At 47.6% G+C, this 16,591-nt stretch overlaps 1 protein-coding gene across 1 annotated transcript; it reads right to left on the bottom strand.

Annotated features, from left to right (window-relative positions):
- Nucleotides 1-879: 879 nt before the first annotated feature.
- On the bottom strand, nt 880-8,489 carry LOC101323291 (acidic mammalian chitinase-like). Its single transcript, XM_019919633.2, is given in 7 exon segments — nt 880-1,179; nt 2,743-2,861; nt 2,863-2,882; nt 3,769-3,885; nt 4,724-4,909; nt 5,777-5,906; nt 6,346-8,489. Coding segments are annotated over 7 exon segments (972 nt in total). The 5' UTR covers nt 6,519-8,489; the 3' UTR covers nt 880-952.
- Between the last annotated feature and the right edge of the window lie 8,102 nt (nt 8,490-16,591).

Genomic DNA, 16,591 nt, shown 5'->3' on the forward strand with positions numbered 1-16,591 from the left:
CAGGCAAACTGAGATGGGTAGAAACTCTGCTCATATTCCAGCTGATGAGATGGGAGGGAAAGAAATTAACTTCTGCTTGTTGTTTGATTGGTTTTGTCAAAATAGCATAATCTCCGGAACCAGTCCTCCCTGAGCTCCTAAACGAGCTGATTAGTGTGGAAGCTTCCTTGCTTGGTGAGCTGCACGCTTCCTCAGCTTCTTCAGAGCAGGGGCCATGCTGTCCTGGAGATGGTAGGAGCGAAACCTCCCACCCTGCTGTAAGCTGCCTTTTCTTTCCACTTTCTTGGTACCTTCTCTGAGGATACATTCAGGTGTAGTGTGGCAATAAAGATGAAAATGAACTAATATTGTTTTAAGTTAGCTAATTTTGCAATTGTGCCGATGGTCTTTGTTTCTAGCTTCACAGGTGTGGAAGTGGAGTGTGTGGACCATCCTACAGGTGGCCCTCGTGCTCTGTCTTCAAACAAGTATGGTTTGCTTGGGTTGTTTAGCCCTGGAGTTGGGAGATGAGTTAACCTGGTAAAGGAAGAGTTCCTGAAGGAGGTGATGCAGTAAATTGTGTTCTGAGTCCAACCACTTTTCTAGGTTCTTCTGCAAGACACTTTGGAGGCATATTTGTGGGAAAGAACAAAATGAGAGATCAAATCTCCCTTGATCTCTCTTGACCCTAGAGCCTCTCATTTCTTCTCCCCTTCTGCCTCAAGAGGAGTCCAGAACACCAGAACTTCTCACGGAAATGCTCAGAGAGGTCCCAGACACTACCCATCCTTGTCTCCCAGCCCCAACCTCTGGAGACCTCTGGGAAGCAAGAAGGTAAGGCTTCTGTTTTACACACAGGGGAGTATCACGTAGATTCACAAATCAAAGTAGACAACTTGGTAGTCTGAGGCAAAACTTCCATTTAATCATCCTTCTGTCCTACAGTCCCCAATGGATCCCACAAGAAGATGGCTTAAATCCAGTTACAGCAAGAGCAGCTGGTGTCAAAGACCAGGCCTGTCTGACAAGCCTCCTCGTAGGTACATCCATCTACACAGTTGTAGAAGGTGCACTTGCTGGTGGGGCTGGGATAGAGACCGTTGGACTTTCCGACACAGAATCCACTCTCGCCAGTGCTGCCACTCCCGGGAGCCACAGTGTTGGTGGGGGAGCCCATGGTAGAGGTGGGTACTCTGCAACCTGAGAGAGTAAGAAAAGGACCCCATAGGTTCTGGGGTGGACTACTTTCCCAGCATAAGTGTTGTGTCTGTAGTGTCACTGGGGGTTCCTCATCTTATCTGAACCAGTGGTTAAATGCTCTGGGCCTGAATCAGTGATACCCAAGTTCACAGCCCAGCTCTGCTATGAGCTATGTGACCAAAAACAAGTCATTAACTTCTCTGAGCCTCAATTTCCTCCCTTAAATGATGGAATACTAGTACTATCTCTTAGAATTATTACATAAAGTATTTTCCCATGTGTATGCTGTATAAAATGTAAGTGCTACAGAATAATTAACTTTGTTTTTATTTTATTTTTAAGAGGAAAGTAATGTTTATTTATCACCTAAATGCTTGTCCAAATACTATGTTCCATAACCCCCCAAAATCCTACAAAGTGGAAGAATTTTAAAGATTATTTTATTCATGTCAGCTAAGGTGAGAACTGAGATTCAAAACTAGTTCTACCTTGAGTTCAGAGCCTGTGTTATGCCTACTACACTGTTGTCTTTCTTTTTTAAACCACTTTATTAGGTATGATTGACATACAAAGTGTTTACATACAACTTGATGGGTTTGGAGATAAGTACACATTGCGATTATCACAATCAATGTCGTAAACATACCCATCACCTCCAGAAGTCTCCTCCTGTCCTCTTTATTTATTATTATTTTTTGTGGTAAGAACACAAGATCTACCCTTCCAGCAAACTTTTAAGTATACAATATAGTATTCTTAACTACAGGCACTATGTTGTACAGTAGATCTCTAGGATTCATCCATATTGTAAAACTGAAACTTGCACCCTTTGACTAATACCTCCCTGTTTCTCCCTCCCTAGTTTTTATGTTTAAGTAGACTACACCTGTCTCCAAGAGCACCTGTGAGGATAACTTGAAATAACCAGCAGAATTGACATGGTCCAGCATTCAGCACTGGCTGTCCACATGTGACATGGTCCAGCAGTCAGCACTGGCTGTCCACATGTCTTCCTGGCCTCTTCTGCTTTCTGCACTTGCCCAGGCCTTTGGGTCTGGGGCAAAGCTGTGTGCTGAGACTAATCGTAATTCTGCTCCTCACTTCAGGGAATGGGCCAGCTGGACCCCGTCAGGGTTCTCCTTCTCTCTTCCCTCTCCTCACCACCTAACTTTGCCATCCCTCCCTTACCTTGTCTTCTCTGCTCCACAAAGTTCCTAAAGGCTGGAGCTGGGCAGACAGGAACAGGAACAAGGCATTTGTGGTCCTCTCTCTACCCAGGCTCCGGAATGTTCTCCAGGAGCTCCTTGAACAGCTCTACAAGGAAAGTCCTCGGGAACAGGGATGGGCCTTTCTCTCTCACTCAGGGGCTGTCCCTTAGCAGCCACCTGAGTCTCTCTTTCTGGGTCCCAAATGCCAGTTCCCAGTGGACATGCTAGGACAGGTGGAAGATCTGAAGGAGGCTTTCTTTGAAGCCAGACTGGGAGGAGCTCTGGATAGTCTTTTCTTCTTCCTTAATGTCTAGTTTGTTACCTCGTGGCTGGTAGGTGGTGCTTCACTACTTACTGGGAGTGGAGACGCTGAGTGCAGACTTGAGGGCATGCATGAAAGGGTATTTGTCTTGTCCACAGAAAGTGCCCGTGAAGTCATCCAAGCCAATGTTCCAGACCATGGACCCCCAACTAGTTCTTCAGCAGCCACTCATCCTGTGGGAGAGAATCGGGGGCACTGTGGGATGTCCTTGCACACGCACAGGGAGTGACTCCAGCAGGATGACGGGGAAGGCCATGATCCAGTCATGGAGAGGAGGGAATGGGAGAGTGGCTTTCCCACAGAGACTCTGAGGGAGTCATGGACATATTTGTAGACAAGGAGAGATCTTAGGACTACCAAGTCAGGGAGAATGAGTCTCTCCCCTGCTCTCTGTTATCACCAACCACCTTCTGAGAAGGCTTGTCTGAGTTGGAGCTTGGGTGGTTGTGATGTCAAAAGAGATACAGGGCCCTTCACCTGGCAAGTGTCTGGGCAGAGAGACAGGGCTCCTGATGGGGAGGTATAGGGTGAAGTGCTTTGGGGCTGGTAAATAGTAACCACCCAGATATGAGCATGTAAAGGCCAGTGGGCAGAAGCCTAATGGCTCCAAGGATCTCTTGCCTCCCGATGTGGGTTCCTCCTGTATGAAGTTACTGTATGCAGGAGAGGAGAAAAGGAGAGGAAGAAACTGATCTACACCATGGCCCTCGGGGTGGAAGAGTGCCTAATTCAGGAAGCACGAATCAGAGCGCTGGATCAGGAGCAGAGCAGAGCAGGGAAAGGGGCCAAAAGGGAGTCTCCAGGAGTGGGCGTGGGGGCCGAGGACGGGAAGGCACAGGAGCTGAGGGAAGGGAGGAACCAGCTGCAACTGCCCGGGAGCAGAGGGGCTGTTCCAACCGCCGAGCTCTACAGCTGGGCTACCAGCTCCCTTGAGACCTCAGGGCCACCCTGGGTCTTGCCTTACCTCTCTTAGGTGTTTTCTTGTAATTCAAATGTACTTGGAGGGCAGGTTCCCTACCTCTCCCAACTGTGTAGAAGGAAGGGTGTGGAGGGCCTTACCTTGAGGGTGAAGCTCTTGGGATTGGCATATCCAATCCACTGATTCCCCTTGTAGGCATAGGGCACCTTCTGGGGAGCGTTCCACACCTCGGTGGCTCCTTTCAAGAAGGAGCAGACCTGGGGCAGGAGGACAAATCACGGCTCAGATGCACCTGCCTGTGTTTGGCTCACATCTCCCTCCTCCCTCCCTTTATTTTCTGGAATACACTCCTCTCCCCACCTCTCTTTGCTGGAAATAAGAGCTCATGGTTCCAGTTTCACCCCAGCTCCCCTGCTTTCCCTCTTGTGGGTGGCACAGTGGAAAGGGCACAGGCTGGAAAGACAAGACCTAAATTCCAGTCCTGGGTCTGCCAATACCCATCTGTGAGACAAGGGACAGGGCAGCTTCTTTGTGCCTTGTGGCCCAGTTTCCCCTTGAAACGAGTTTTCCTGTTTCTCTTATTTGAAAGAATTTTTGCCACAAAAGAGCCAAGAGCCAACAAGTGGGTGAGAACACATAATGTTTAGGGTCTGAGATTCTGGTGCTGGACAACTTTAGTTTGAATCTTAGCTCTGCCACTTACAAGTTCTGTGACCCTGAGCAAGTTTCTTAATCCCTCTGTGCCTCTGTGTCTTCTTGTGTAAGAGGATAAAATCAGCACCTCACTGTTGTGAGGGGTAAATAGGATGATATATAAAAATCACTGAGAACAGAGCCTGGCTATACATTTGGACCCGGTAAATGTTAACCACTACTAGCATGAAAGATGCACATTTACTCTAAAAGGTTAAAATTTGAGATGTTTTCTCAATGGTTCATTCTACCCTTCCCTCCCTACCACATACACTCAGAGCTAGCAACAATGGGGTACCCTGTATTAGAAATCAGAGTATAAATTCCTTCTCTTTGGAAGTATCTATGTTCTTTAGAACAGAAAGTGAATCTCTCTGCTCCTCCAGCCCTCTGGGACATTACCTCAAAGTAGGCAAGACTCCCAGCCTCCTGAGTGTAGGACCTGGCAGTCCCAGGGCCAAAGGTGAGAGCATCCAGACCATGGCTGGCAGGATTAGTGAGAGTGAAGGTACTGGCATAAGCCCCAAAGCCCACCATCAGCTCCTCAGCAGGGGCACCTTGATTCTTCCAGTAGTTCATTGCATAATCCTAGAGGCAAGGTAAGGAACATATTACTGTACTAAAAAGCAGCTGAGGATATGCCCAGAGGCCTGTGGAATAGCCAACATTTTCTACCCAATTTCCTGGCCACTTCAGACATAGCCTGCAGTCCAGACCCTTCCACAGCCCAACCTCACAGAAAGGAAAGTGGTACCCTTCCTTCTGGAACTGGGTGTTAGAGGCAGCGTCAGTCAAGAGGTATAGTACTTAGGTAGCAGGGCCCAGTGTCAACTGGGAATGAAATGTTCCACTATCCTCCTTCCCCTCATACTGGACTTGGCATTTGGGATGGGACTGGGGTTCAGCTGTGCATCCTCTTGTTTTCCCAACTTGTGGAATATAGCAGCTCAGAATTGTTTGAGCATGGGGTATGCTCCTGGGAGACTTTCCCATGCCAATTTTTATATCTCTGGTTGCATTCTACACTGAAATCACATCTAGCCAACTTACACACCTACTTATCATTAAGATTTATTATTACAGCTGCCTATGCCATACAAGTTAAGAAGATAAATCTTATGGGATGGGGAGAAAGTAGAAGGGAGGTGAGGAAGATTAGGGGCAAGATAGATCATGAAACGTGCTCCTAGCATCAATGACAATGATAGTTAAATTATTTTTTCAATGTTTGGGATTATCCCAAGCCACTATTCTGCTTCCTTTGGTGTGAAAGATGAATGGGTACAATTAATCATAGGAGAAAGGAAGCAGGCAACATGAACTGGGTTAAAAAAGATCACCATCTTTATCTTGTCCATCAAGCTTCCTCAGCCTCCCTTTTGGTCCTTGGCCAGGGATCCCATGACATGCTTTGAAAATATCCATCAGAATTAACTGTCCCAAATCCTTACTCACCACACTGAAGTATTTGTAGTCTCCCTTGTCATTGGGTCCTGCAAACAGGGGGCTGTCCTCTCCTGTGAAGCCATCCCAGGAGCCCCTGAGGTCATAGGTCATCACGTTGATGAGGTCCATGTACCTTGGGCTGTTGAGGGTAGGATACAAGAGAAGAAAAATGATCCAGAGGAAATCATAGTCTCCAACCCACTGCCCCTAAAGCTCCTAGTCCCTACTGGATGTGTTGTTTGTAATTACATCATGAGGGAATATGCTTTATTGTTCTTTATTTCATTCTCTCTCACCTTTATTTGAAAAATTGATATATAGAAGGCTTACAACCCATAATCAATATCTGGCTGCACTCAGACCTTCAGGTCTTGTAGAAGTTTGAAACTCAACTAACCTTTTCCAAATAGCCTTTTATCATTGAGAATTTTGGCTGGCTTCCCACGCCTCTCTCTCAGGCTTTGGGGTCATCTTATTCTTTTGGGACAGAGCCTTCTCTCTCCAAGGTACCTGAGCATTGGCTAATCTATGGGGCAGGTCTCAGAGTTACTTAGCTCCTGGGCTTGGGGTTTACTTACTTTGACATCTCGGGGATCTGGTAGGCAGTTTCAATGGTACCTTTGCCAGCTGACACAGCAGCAGAAATCAACAACCTAGGCTTGTTGCTCTGGGTGGCTTCGTGCTCAAAAGCCTCATACATTTCCTGTGAAACAGAGGACACTGGACTCAGGCTGCAAGGACCAATGAACATTTGACAAGGTCATGATTCTTACAAAGAAAGCTGAACAGTGTTCAGCTTAGAGTCCTTTGCTTCAAAAACTGTTGTTGGGGGGCTTCCCTGGTGGCGCAGTGGTTGAGAATCTGCCTGCCAATGCAGGGGACACAGGTTTGAGCCCTGGTCTGGGAGGATACCACATGCCACGGAGCAACTGGGCCTGTGAGCCACAACTACTGAGCCTGCGCGTCTGGAGCCTGTGCTCCGCAACAAGAGAGGCCGCGACAGTGAGAGGCCTGTGCACCGCAATGAAGAGTGGCCCCCACTTGCCACAACTAGAGAAAGCCCTCACACAGAAATGAAGACCCAACACAGCCAAAAATAAAAAAACAAAACAAACAAAAAGAACTGTTGTTGGTCTCTGGGAACAACAATGAGTTGTCTCCCCAAAACTTGTACTGAGGGAAATTTGGTGACCCTCTAAGAGTCACAAATAATGTCCAGAGCAGAAAAATAATAAAAGAAAGCTAATATATGGACCAAAAAAAAAATGGCTCTTAGCTCTACAGACTATATATGATTAAATCTAACAATTGGAAAAATCAATCATGGAAGAAGAGGAAATAAGAGTACTGATGCAATCATTGGTGCTCAATCAAGCTGCCCAGGGGAGAGGACACTCTGGCCCAACAACTTTATGTCTGGCCCTGGTGGCAGGAGTACCTCTTTGCTGGAAGCATCTGGTTCTACTTACCAGAGTGAGGGGCCATTGAACATCTCAGTCTGTAACTAGCTCACCTTGCCCTACATTGCTGCCCCCCAAGGAAGGACCTGTCTGAGGACTATTTGACTTCCCATAGCTGTGCTTAGAACATGAATGTTTCAGACTCCTTGGCAGATTTCTTACTGTAAATAAGTTAACTTTCATGCTCCCTTACAGTAGTCTCTATAACTTGGCCCTACAAGTTTTCCCTGAAAGAAAAATCTGATCTTACACTATAGAAATCAGGCTTTGAGCCAGAAGAACTGAGATTCACACCCTCAGGTGTACTTAGCCTCGCTCAGAACCCCTCATCATATAGTGGTCTTCACCCCAGTCCATTGTGGACCAGATTCTATGTTCTTTGGACACAGGGAATGTGAGTCATCTTCAACAGGACAGTGAAGAGCTGCTTGGTGTCAGCTGGGTTGCCACAGTTGCCAGGATACTCCCAATCAATGTCCAGCCCATGGAAGTTGTACTTCCTCAGAAACCATATGGCTGACTGGATGAAGGTCTGGTGGTTCTCAGCAGTGGCCACCATGTTGGAGAATCTGGAGTCAGCAAGTCATTATGATCTTAGTGGCAGTGATGGGCTTCAACGTGGACTCTCTCAAGGGCAGGATTCTATTATGCGGCATTTGGGGCTGGGGTAGGGGTGGGGTGGGGGGACACGGGAGGAAACAATAGTGGCCTAAGCTCCTGGGTCCTCTGTCTTGTCACTTAGCCTCCTATTTGTCCAGATGCATATTCAGTTATTCAGACATTCATTTGACATTTGGTAGTGCTGGGATATAGTGGTGAATACAATAGAGTTTCTGCCCTGGAGGAGCTCCTATAAAGGAAGGTATAGATAAGTAGATAGGCAGGTGGTAAGAGCTGTGATAAAGGAAGGACAGACTTCAAAGACAGCTCTGACCAGAAGGTTATAGGATATCTAAATTTATACCTGAAGCCAGAGGCCACCCACTTCAGAGAATTCAGAGCCCTTGGAGTTTGGAAGAGACTGAGTAATCTGGGAGCGATTCCTCTGTGAATGCAAAGTCTTACCCTTGGGTTCCAAAGTTCCAGCCCCAACAGATAGCAGGGTTTTCAGTCCCCTGTTGCTGGAGATAGAAAGATCCCAATGTAAATAAAATTCCACAGGCAAGGAGATGTCATCTGCTGGTCAGTCTCTCCACCCTCGTATCCCACACCTGAGCAGCGCCAGGCCTACCCCATTACCAGTCTCTGATCTCGCACTGGGAGCAGAGCTCTCTGTAGGAGCAAAGTACTGTCTTATTCTGGGTACCTCCAGGACACAGTATAAATGCTCATTGAACAGGTTCCTGTTCCTGGCCTTGCCAGTGGGCTGGTGGATCCTGATTCAACAGGAAGCTTCAGGGGAAGACAAGGCAGGGCATCCTAGGGAGGATGGAAGAACCTAAAAGTAGTCCCTTAGCACAGATGGTAGAGGGGCTGGAGCTGCCAGGATACACTAGGCCAGAAAGCTGAAAGTCTGAGACTCTTAAAGGAAAGAACAAGGAATAGAGGCAGTAGAAGTGTCTACCATTTACTGAGTGCCTACCAAATGCCGGGTACTTTATATACATTGCTTCTGTCACCCTTACAATCCCAATAGGCAGGAAGTATTAATCTCACTTTGCCCTTTAAGTGATATTCAGAGAGCTTAAGCAATCTGTTCCAGATCACCCAGCTACTAAGGTTGGCAGAGCCAGGATTTAAACCTAACTCCTCTATTCCATGGTGTCTCCCAGCAGGCACCCAGGTCCTGTGAGCTTGATCTTAAAAACTACCCACTGGATTCCCAACTGGACCAAAGTGTCAATTAACCTATCTGATAAACTGATCAGGCATTCCTGAGTTCTGCCACTTACTAGTTCTGTGGGCAAGGGAAAGCTTTTAACCTCTCTACAGTGCAGTTTCCTCAAGCTTAAAATATCTTTTAAACTTTAACATGCCTACTTCCTAGTGTTTGTTGTGGGGGTTACATAAATAATAAATGAAAAGCACCTAGCATAATGTCTGGCCCACCCAATTCATTGGTAGTCACTCAGTACATGTGCTAAGTGTTTAACTGGCACGAGAACCATCTCAGGTTAAATTGGCAGCTAGCCCATAGGTTGGTGTGGGTCTGTACTGCAACATGGCAACCTCCAGGGGACTGTATTCACAATGAATCCCTTGTGGATGGCTGCTCATGGGACACATAGCATTCAATGCGAAGGATCTGCTGAGAAAATAATCCAGACGAATGACAGCAACCTGCCTCTCCTAGGGAGAATGATGCCAATAGCTCTGCCAATGAGGCATGAGAGTGACTGCAAACAGGACTCAAAGACTAGGCATTCTGGTGTTGGTGTCTCTAAGGACTTCTGAAAGACCCATGTGAAAACCTCCAACACAGCCCAGAGCCCAAGCCCAGAACTCACTAGTGCTTGAGGCCATTGATGCTGGCATAGAGGGTCTCATCATTCCACTCAATGGTTGTCATCTGGTTGTTGGTCATGCCAGTGAAAGCAAAGATGATGTGTGTGCAGAGACAAGGGTCCACATTCTCGGGCATGTAGTGGGCAATCCCAGGACGGTACTGGCTCCAATTGGTGAAGTAACAGACAATTTTGGTTGCTGTGCCTGGAACGGCAGGGAAATAAGAGGTGGCCCCTGCCCTGACTAATATCCCTTGTCCCCAGGGCACCCTGGTACTCCCCATCTTCACATGGGGCACTTACCCAGCTGCAGCAAGAGGGCCAGCCCTAAAGAAGAAAAGAGATCTTGGTCAGAGGGTAGCAGGGTCTTTCTTTCCCTGGCTGACCTGAGACAGCACTCGGCAGTAAATGGAGAAGGGGAGCTGGGGCCTGGTACCCCCTCTGCTCTATAAATCTTTTCCCAACATGGACCCCTGCATGATGATTTCAGGGAAAGTAGCTAATGTAGGCACTCGGTGAGCTACCTGGAAACTCAGATGATAGTGAGCAGTTCAGGAACCAGGAACACATGTTATTCGTTCAACAAACTCATATTAAGTACTGAGTTCCGAAGACAAAAAGAAAAACTAGACAAACTCCCTGCCCTCAGAGAACTCTGAGCCTGGTGGGGAAGTCAAACCTGTAAGCACAACCAAACCTCAGCTCAATGCAATGAGACAAGTGTTAAAATTGAGATATGCACAGGATATTATAGAAAACAAGTCAGGGAAGACTTCCCAAGAGAGGTGACATTGGGACTGGGCTCTCTGTTCTCCCTCTAGGCTCCTTTGGGATTTGTGCTTTCTTATCCCTATCACAGCATGTTTCACCCTGAAAGCATTAATTGTTTATTGGTCTGCCCACTAGAATATGAACTCCCTGAGGGCAGGGACTGTGCTTACACCGCTGAATCCCCACTACCCAGCCCAGTGCCTGGCACATAGTCAACTCTCTGTCCATATGTATTGAATAAACAGACCCTAAAGATAAACCAAAGTGGTGGAGAAGGGCAGAGGAGGCACCAGAGGTGGAGAAGGGGAGGGCAGGCAGAGGGCCCCCTCCGGTAGCCATACCCTTCACACTAAGGACTAGAACTCACTTTTCCAGAACCAGTTTCACTCTACTTCTCAACCGAAATTATGCTCCTAAATTTTATTTCCATCCAAGCTACCCAGTTGTACCCAGGATGTGCTGTGCTATCTGACTCAGTGACCATTCTCATTGGGCTCCTACCCACAGTTGCGGCGTCATCTCTAGGGATGAGTTAGCACTGGCGGAACTGCATTAGCTCTTTAAGGTCTTGTCTGCCTCTCTCCCTGGAACCCTCACACCTACCCCCAAAGTACACAATCAGAAAAACCTCTGCCTCATCCAGTTTTCTGCTAACTGTTCCTGTTAGTTGATTAATCCTTGGTCAAGTGTATGCACTGAGTTCCCGCTCTGTGGCTGGCAGTGAGGAGGCATCACAGAGCATCAGAACTAGAATGGCTAGCCCAGGAGTTGAGGAAGATGGTGGAAGAGTAAGACACGGAGATCACCTTCCTCCCCACAGGTACATCAGAACTAGAATGGCTAGCCCAAGTCTTCCATCACCCTACATGGGGAAATGGCCTTGTCCTGATTCACCAGAGTTATCCGTTTTCTTTCCCATCTGAAGCCCTTGGGTGATTAGCAGGTCCTTCCTTCCTCTTCCTCTCCCTCTCTTCCTTCCTTCCTTCCCCACTATGTTATGAACCCAAGGAATCTGCAAGAGAGAAAGGGGACAAGGAAGCCTTGGAGCATAGAGAGTGAGGGTGGAGGTAGAATAAATAGAGGAGAAAAAGCAGATACTCTGAAAGCTCACCTGGGCCACCTGGGACAGACTCACCGGCAAGAATCAGCCATTTCCCCTTTTTGGTGGGAAGTGCTCATTGCGAGTTCCAGGGCTGAATGGGCACTCGACAGCTTTTTATAGGGAACGCTGGAGGCCTTGCCACCCCGCACCTGGCTCCCTTCAGCAAGCAAGGCTCCCTTCCTCTGACCCAGGAATAAAGGGGTAGCAGGGGACACATGGTTCCCACTTATCCTCTGAACCTTATCTGTGTTTTCCTTCTTAGGTAATCAACCCCAAGACACAATGGAGACTCGGTAAGAACAGCCTTAAAAGGTTATTGACTGAAGGTACGTTTAGGAAAATGGTATATCTGGCACAGGTATAAGGCTGGCCTAGGGTTCAAAGTCATTACAGGTCCCAGTAGGCCCTACATGTCCAAAGAGACCATCTGGACTCTAGGGGATGAGTATGGACAAGGGAAGTGAGGCTGCCATTTGACCAGGATTTATCGCTGGCCAGACAAAGGTAGGCAGCCCTGCCCAGCCTCCAACTCCTTGATTCCATCGTAACAATAGATGTCAGGTAATGGCTACCAGTTTGTGAGGTTTCACCAAGTTTGCAGTGAGAAAGCATCACTTTTCAAACTTGCTTCCGTTTAACTGAAGGTGGCTCGGTTTTCAGAGGATGGAGGAAATTCACGGGGTGCAGACATTTATAGTTAGGCTTTGCTTCAGACGGGAGAAGCAGCAAGTCCTGGGACAAGGCCCCAGGCAGCCATAAAAATCAGAGCAAAGACAGCAGCAAAAATGTCCGTGGATCGAGGCACTGAGAATCACAATGTTTTAGGACCTGCCTCCCTCCCTCCACTCCACTCCCAGGCTAACTGCCCAGACAGAAGGGGATGCACCTACAGGAAGCCCACTATGAGGCCACATCACAGATGTCCAGACCGCGTCTCAGGGTCACTCAGCCCCAGAAGGCAATGAGAGGAGCAAAGGTGTGGTTTTTCCTCTGGCATTGACACCAGCCCCAGGACACACACTGAGTCCGACCAAAATCCCAGTTGGGACGGGTGGCACTGCTGGCCGCACTCCAGGCAACACCTACCTGCTGCTTAGAGACCTACTAGGTGAGTGTTCAATGTCTTCTGAAAGATGCTGATCAGACCTTTGGGAACTTCTAATCCAGACCCATTTAAGGGCAATCTGGGTTCACAGAGAATACAGGAATGGCTCCTACAGATTTCAATATAAGTATGATGGGCTCCTGGCAATCCCATGGCTGTTATCCTTCCCAGGCCTTTGACTCAGTTGGCCTCTAGTCATTGACTGCCAAGCCCTTGAGGCATGAACTAACTGGAATTGGCCCGGTCTTGAAAATAGTAATAACAGCTCACATTCATTCAGCCTGTGCAATGTGTGAGATGATTAAGTCATTTAATCCTCAAATCAACCCTTTGAGGCAGATTATGGTCATCCCTTTTACAGACTGGGGAAACTGAGATTTAAGGGAAATTAATTAACTGTCTAAGGTCACACTGAGAATAAGTAGAGCTGAGACCCAAGCAGAGACAGCCTGCCTCTGGGACCCGGGTTCTCTTGCTCCACCATCCCTCACCCACACCACCCTATACAACGGCACATACGGCTCCTCTATGGCAGAGGACTCCTACCTAGCCTTAAAAAGTCTCCTGAAAGAAGTTGTCTGGGGTCGGGGGGTGGGGGGGGGCGGGGGGGGGGTGGGTAGGAGGTTGATCAGAGTTCCTCTCCAATCTCAGCTAAACAAAAGACCCTAATCTCCTTAATCTACTCCTGGATATTTGCAAAGCAAAGGGTTCTCTCCTCACAGCAGTTGTGAGAAAGGAATCCATAGAGTTCAGGGCTTGGAGCCCAAGACATAGACCTTTGATGGACTTTTGGGCTCCATGTGAGGCCAAGGTAACTGTGTTGGACAGCTGTCCATGATAATCAAAGTAACAACAGACACAAATAATGTTTTTGATGTGTCACGTACTAGCCTAAATTCTTTGCAAATATTACCTTACTTACCCCTCATATCTCCGGCAGCAGGCACGCTTATTATCCCCATTTTACAGAGAAGAGTGGAGCACAGAGAAGGTAAGTAACTTGGCCAAAGTCACACAGTAAGTTAGTGACAAAGCCAGGATGTGAATCCACGCAGTCTGACTCCTGACTGTGCTCTTAATCATTTCACTCTTCTGCTTCTCAAGAACGCAACAACCTGAGGAAGCAAAGGACTGAGCCAGAGTTAGAAAACCAGAGAGGTACCCCAAACAACGTATACCTTATAGTAAGAAGATCTGAGCTCTGGGGCAGCATTTAGGGGGCCTTGGGCACAAAGTTCCCCCTAGTCTCCAGCAGCGTTTGCCACCCCTGTTTTTTCGTATGTACATCTGATGTTTTCTCAACCATAAAGGAATAAATCCCCTAGTACTCCCACTCTCACTCACCTTCGGATCACGTAGCCACCTCTAAGCCCCTTCACCTGCAGAAATTCTGGTGCTGAGGCAGGAGATAGATGGGTTCCAGGCTAGGCATTTACAACTAACCTCCTGTTTACATTTCTTGAGGAAGGAGGCATGTGGGCTCTAGACTAGACACTTACAACCAGCCTCCTGTTTGCCCTTCGAGATGGAAATAACAACAGGAACGGGGTAAATAGCTGGACTTTGCCTCCTGTGGACACTTTAAGATAACAATTATGGCAGGGACAGAGAGGGCTGAACCCTGCTTGAGTAAAAGATCAAGAGGTCACATATTTCCCATCCTTGGGTCAAGGGAGATACTGTATATGCACAGAAAGTCTCCTTGTTGGTCAAACCGGAGGGGGCACCATCCCAGAATAGGTGCTGCCAACGCCCCCCATAGACCTCTGGGCTTGAATCCATCTTGGAAAAAGTAGTGCACACCTGTTGGGGAGGGTCCTAGGACAGGTCAGGTGTGGAAAAAGAAACCAGGTCGTTGGCCACAGGTAAACAAAGACCCGGAAGAACTGCCCGATATAAATGACTTAACCGCCTCTTTACTGCACTCATTAGGGAGGACGCCCACACCCTTTCTCTCCTGGTGTGTATCTTTGCCCTGCTTCTTTCTTAACTAAACAAACTGTTTCTCTGTGGGCTCTCCCATTCGTTGTACTGTGTCTCTAATAATAAACTTTGTACCTGGTTTTACAGTTTTTGCCTCCTTGAGAAATACATTTTTCAGTGGGAGCAAGGGCCAGGGGAATTTTGCTTCTAGCCTCTAGCCTCTGGTGGTCTAGGGGCTAGGATTCCCTGTTTTCATCCAGGTTACCCAGGTTCAATTCCTGGTCAGGGAACTAAGATCTCGTTCACTGCTGTCTCTCTGAGATCAGTGCTGCCACCACTTAGATATATGATCTTACATTCCCTGAGCCCCAGTCAGCTCATCTGCAAATTGGGCTTAAATGCCTCCTTCATAAGCCATGATGATTAAATATGCAAATGAAAGTGTTGTTCAAAGTTTAAGATAAGGGACTTCCCTGGCGGTCCAGTAGTTAATACTCTGCGCTTCCACTGCAGGGGACACTGGTTCAATCCCTGGTTGGGGAAATAAGATCCCTTATGCCGCGCAGCCAAAAAAAGAAAAAAAAAGAAAGTTTAAGATAAAAATCATTTTTCAATAAGGAAAGGATTCGAAGAGTAGTGGGAGAATGAGGGGAAACACAATTTATCCTGAAATTAGGGTGTCTGAACTCAGAAACAGCCTTAGACTTCAAGCAGCCTTACTCCCTGCTTCGGACACCATGCTTTAGAGGAAGAATTGCAAACTTTTCCATAAAGGGCCAGATAGTAATACTTTAGGCTTTGTAGGCCATACCGAATCTGTTGCAAGTTCTTGACCCTGCCACTGTAGAGAGAAAGCAGCCATAGACAATATGTAAACAAAAATGGGCACAGCTGTGTTCCCATAAAATCTGATTTACAAAAACAAGCAGTGCGTTAGATTTGACCCATCGGCCGCAGTTTGCTACCCCCTGCTTTTGATGGCTCCATTCTTGTCCTCTCCCAGCCGCACCCCTCCCCGTGAGGTGAGAAGACTGCAGGGCTAAGGGCACATCCACCTGAAGCCCACATCCCTGCTCTTTTAAACCCTAATCCAGATACCCAGGACTCCTGCTCAAATAGCCCAAACAGCCTGTGCCCACTTTCAGGGCCTGCACAGCCCTTTTTCCTGGTCCCATGATCCTGAGTGTGAACACAATGCTAGTGTGAACACACCTGCTAGAGGATGTGTGTGTGTGTGTGTGTGTGTGTGTGTGTGTGTTGGGGTGGGGTGGGGTGTAGACGAACCTTGGATGCAAAGTGTGTATGTGAGGTCCTTGCTCTGTGGGACAGGGATGGAGATGGGAAGAGAAGGGTGTTGCACATGGGCTGGGAACCAAGAGCACAAGCTGCTGCATGCTGGTGCAGAATTCCGAGGAGTCGGAGAATTCTGAATTCAAACCTGGTCTTTTAGGTCATTGTGAAATCATACTTGTTAAGAATATAAACCATATTTTAATACTTGGCTCATTTAAATATTTAGACATATGATATGCAGGCCTCCATTTGTACCCCAGCCCTGGGTGCCACAAATGGTGAGACAGGACAACCTTATACCAGAAGGTCAAAGATTGCACAAATGAGGCCACACTGACTGGAGCAAATGCTTCTTTTATTGTGCTTCAGGACAACAAGTGAGCAGCTGCAGGAGAACAAAGCCAGGCCCAGTCTGAAGTCTGAGAGAAAGTCAAGGGGTGGCTTGGAGGAGAGACATCTGGAGAGCCTCTTCTAACCTCTGAGAATCTCACTCAGGAATTCCTGCAGAGGAGGGGCAGGCAGCTCCTTGCCTGCTCAGCTACGAGTTAAACCTGGGTACAAAAGAAAGACTATTTCAAAGCCCAAGTCAGTAACCTGAGGCCTGAGTCAAGTTACTAAGCCATAGATGTTCAGAGTTGGAAAGCTGCTGCCCAGTCATATCGTCTAGGAGATTTCAAACTGTTCTGGGCCTTTCTCCAGGACGACATGGCCAGTCCTCTCCAGTTG

This window comes from Tursiops truncatus, chromosome 1 (assembly GCF_011762595.2).
Source record: "Tursiops truncatus isolate mTurTru1 chromosome 1, mTurTru1.mat.Y, whole genome shotgun sequence".
In the NCBI taxonomy this organism is placed as follows: domain Eukaryota; kingdom Metazoa; phylum Chordata; class Mammalia; order Artiodactyla; family Delphinidae; genus Tursiops; species Tursiops truncatus.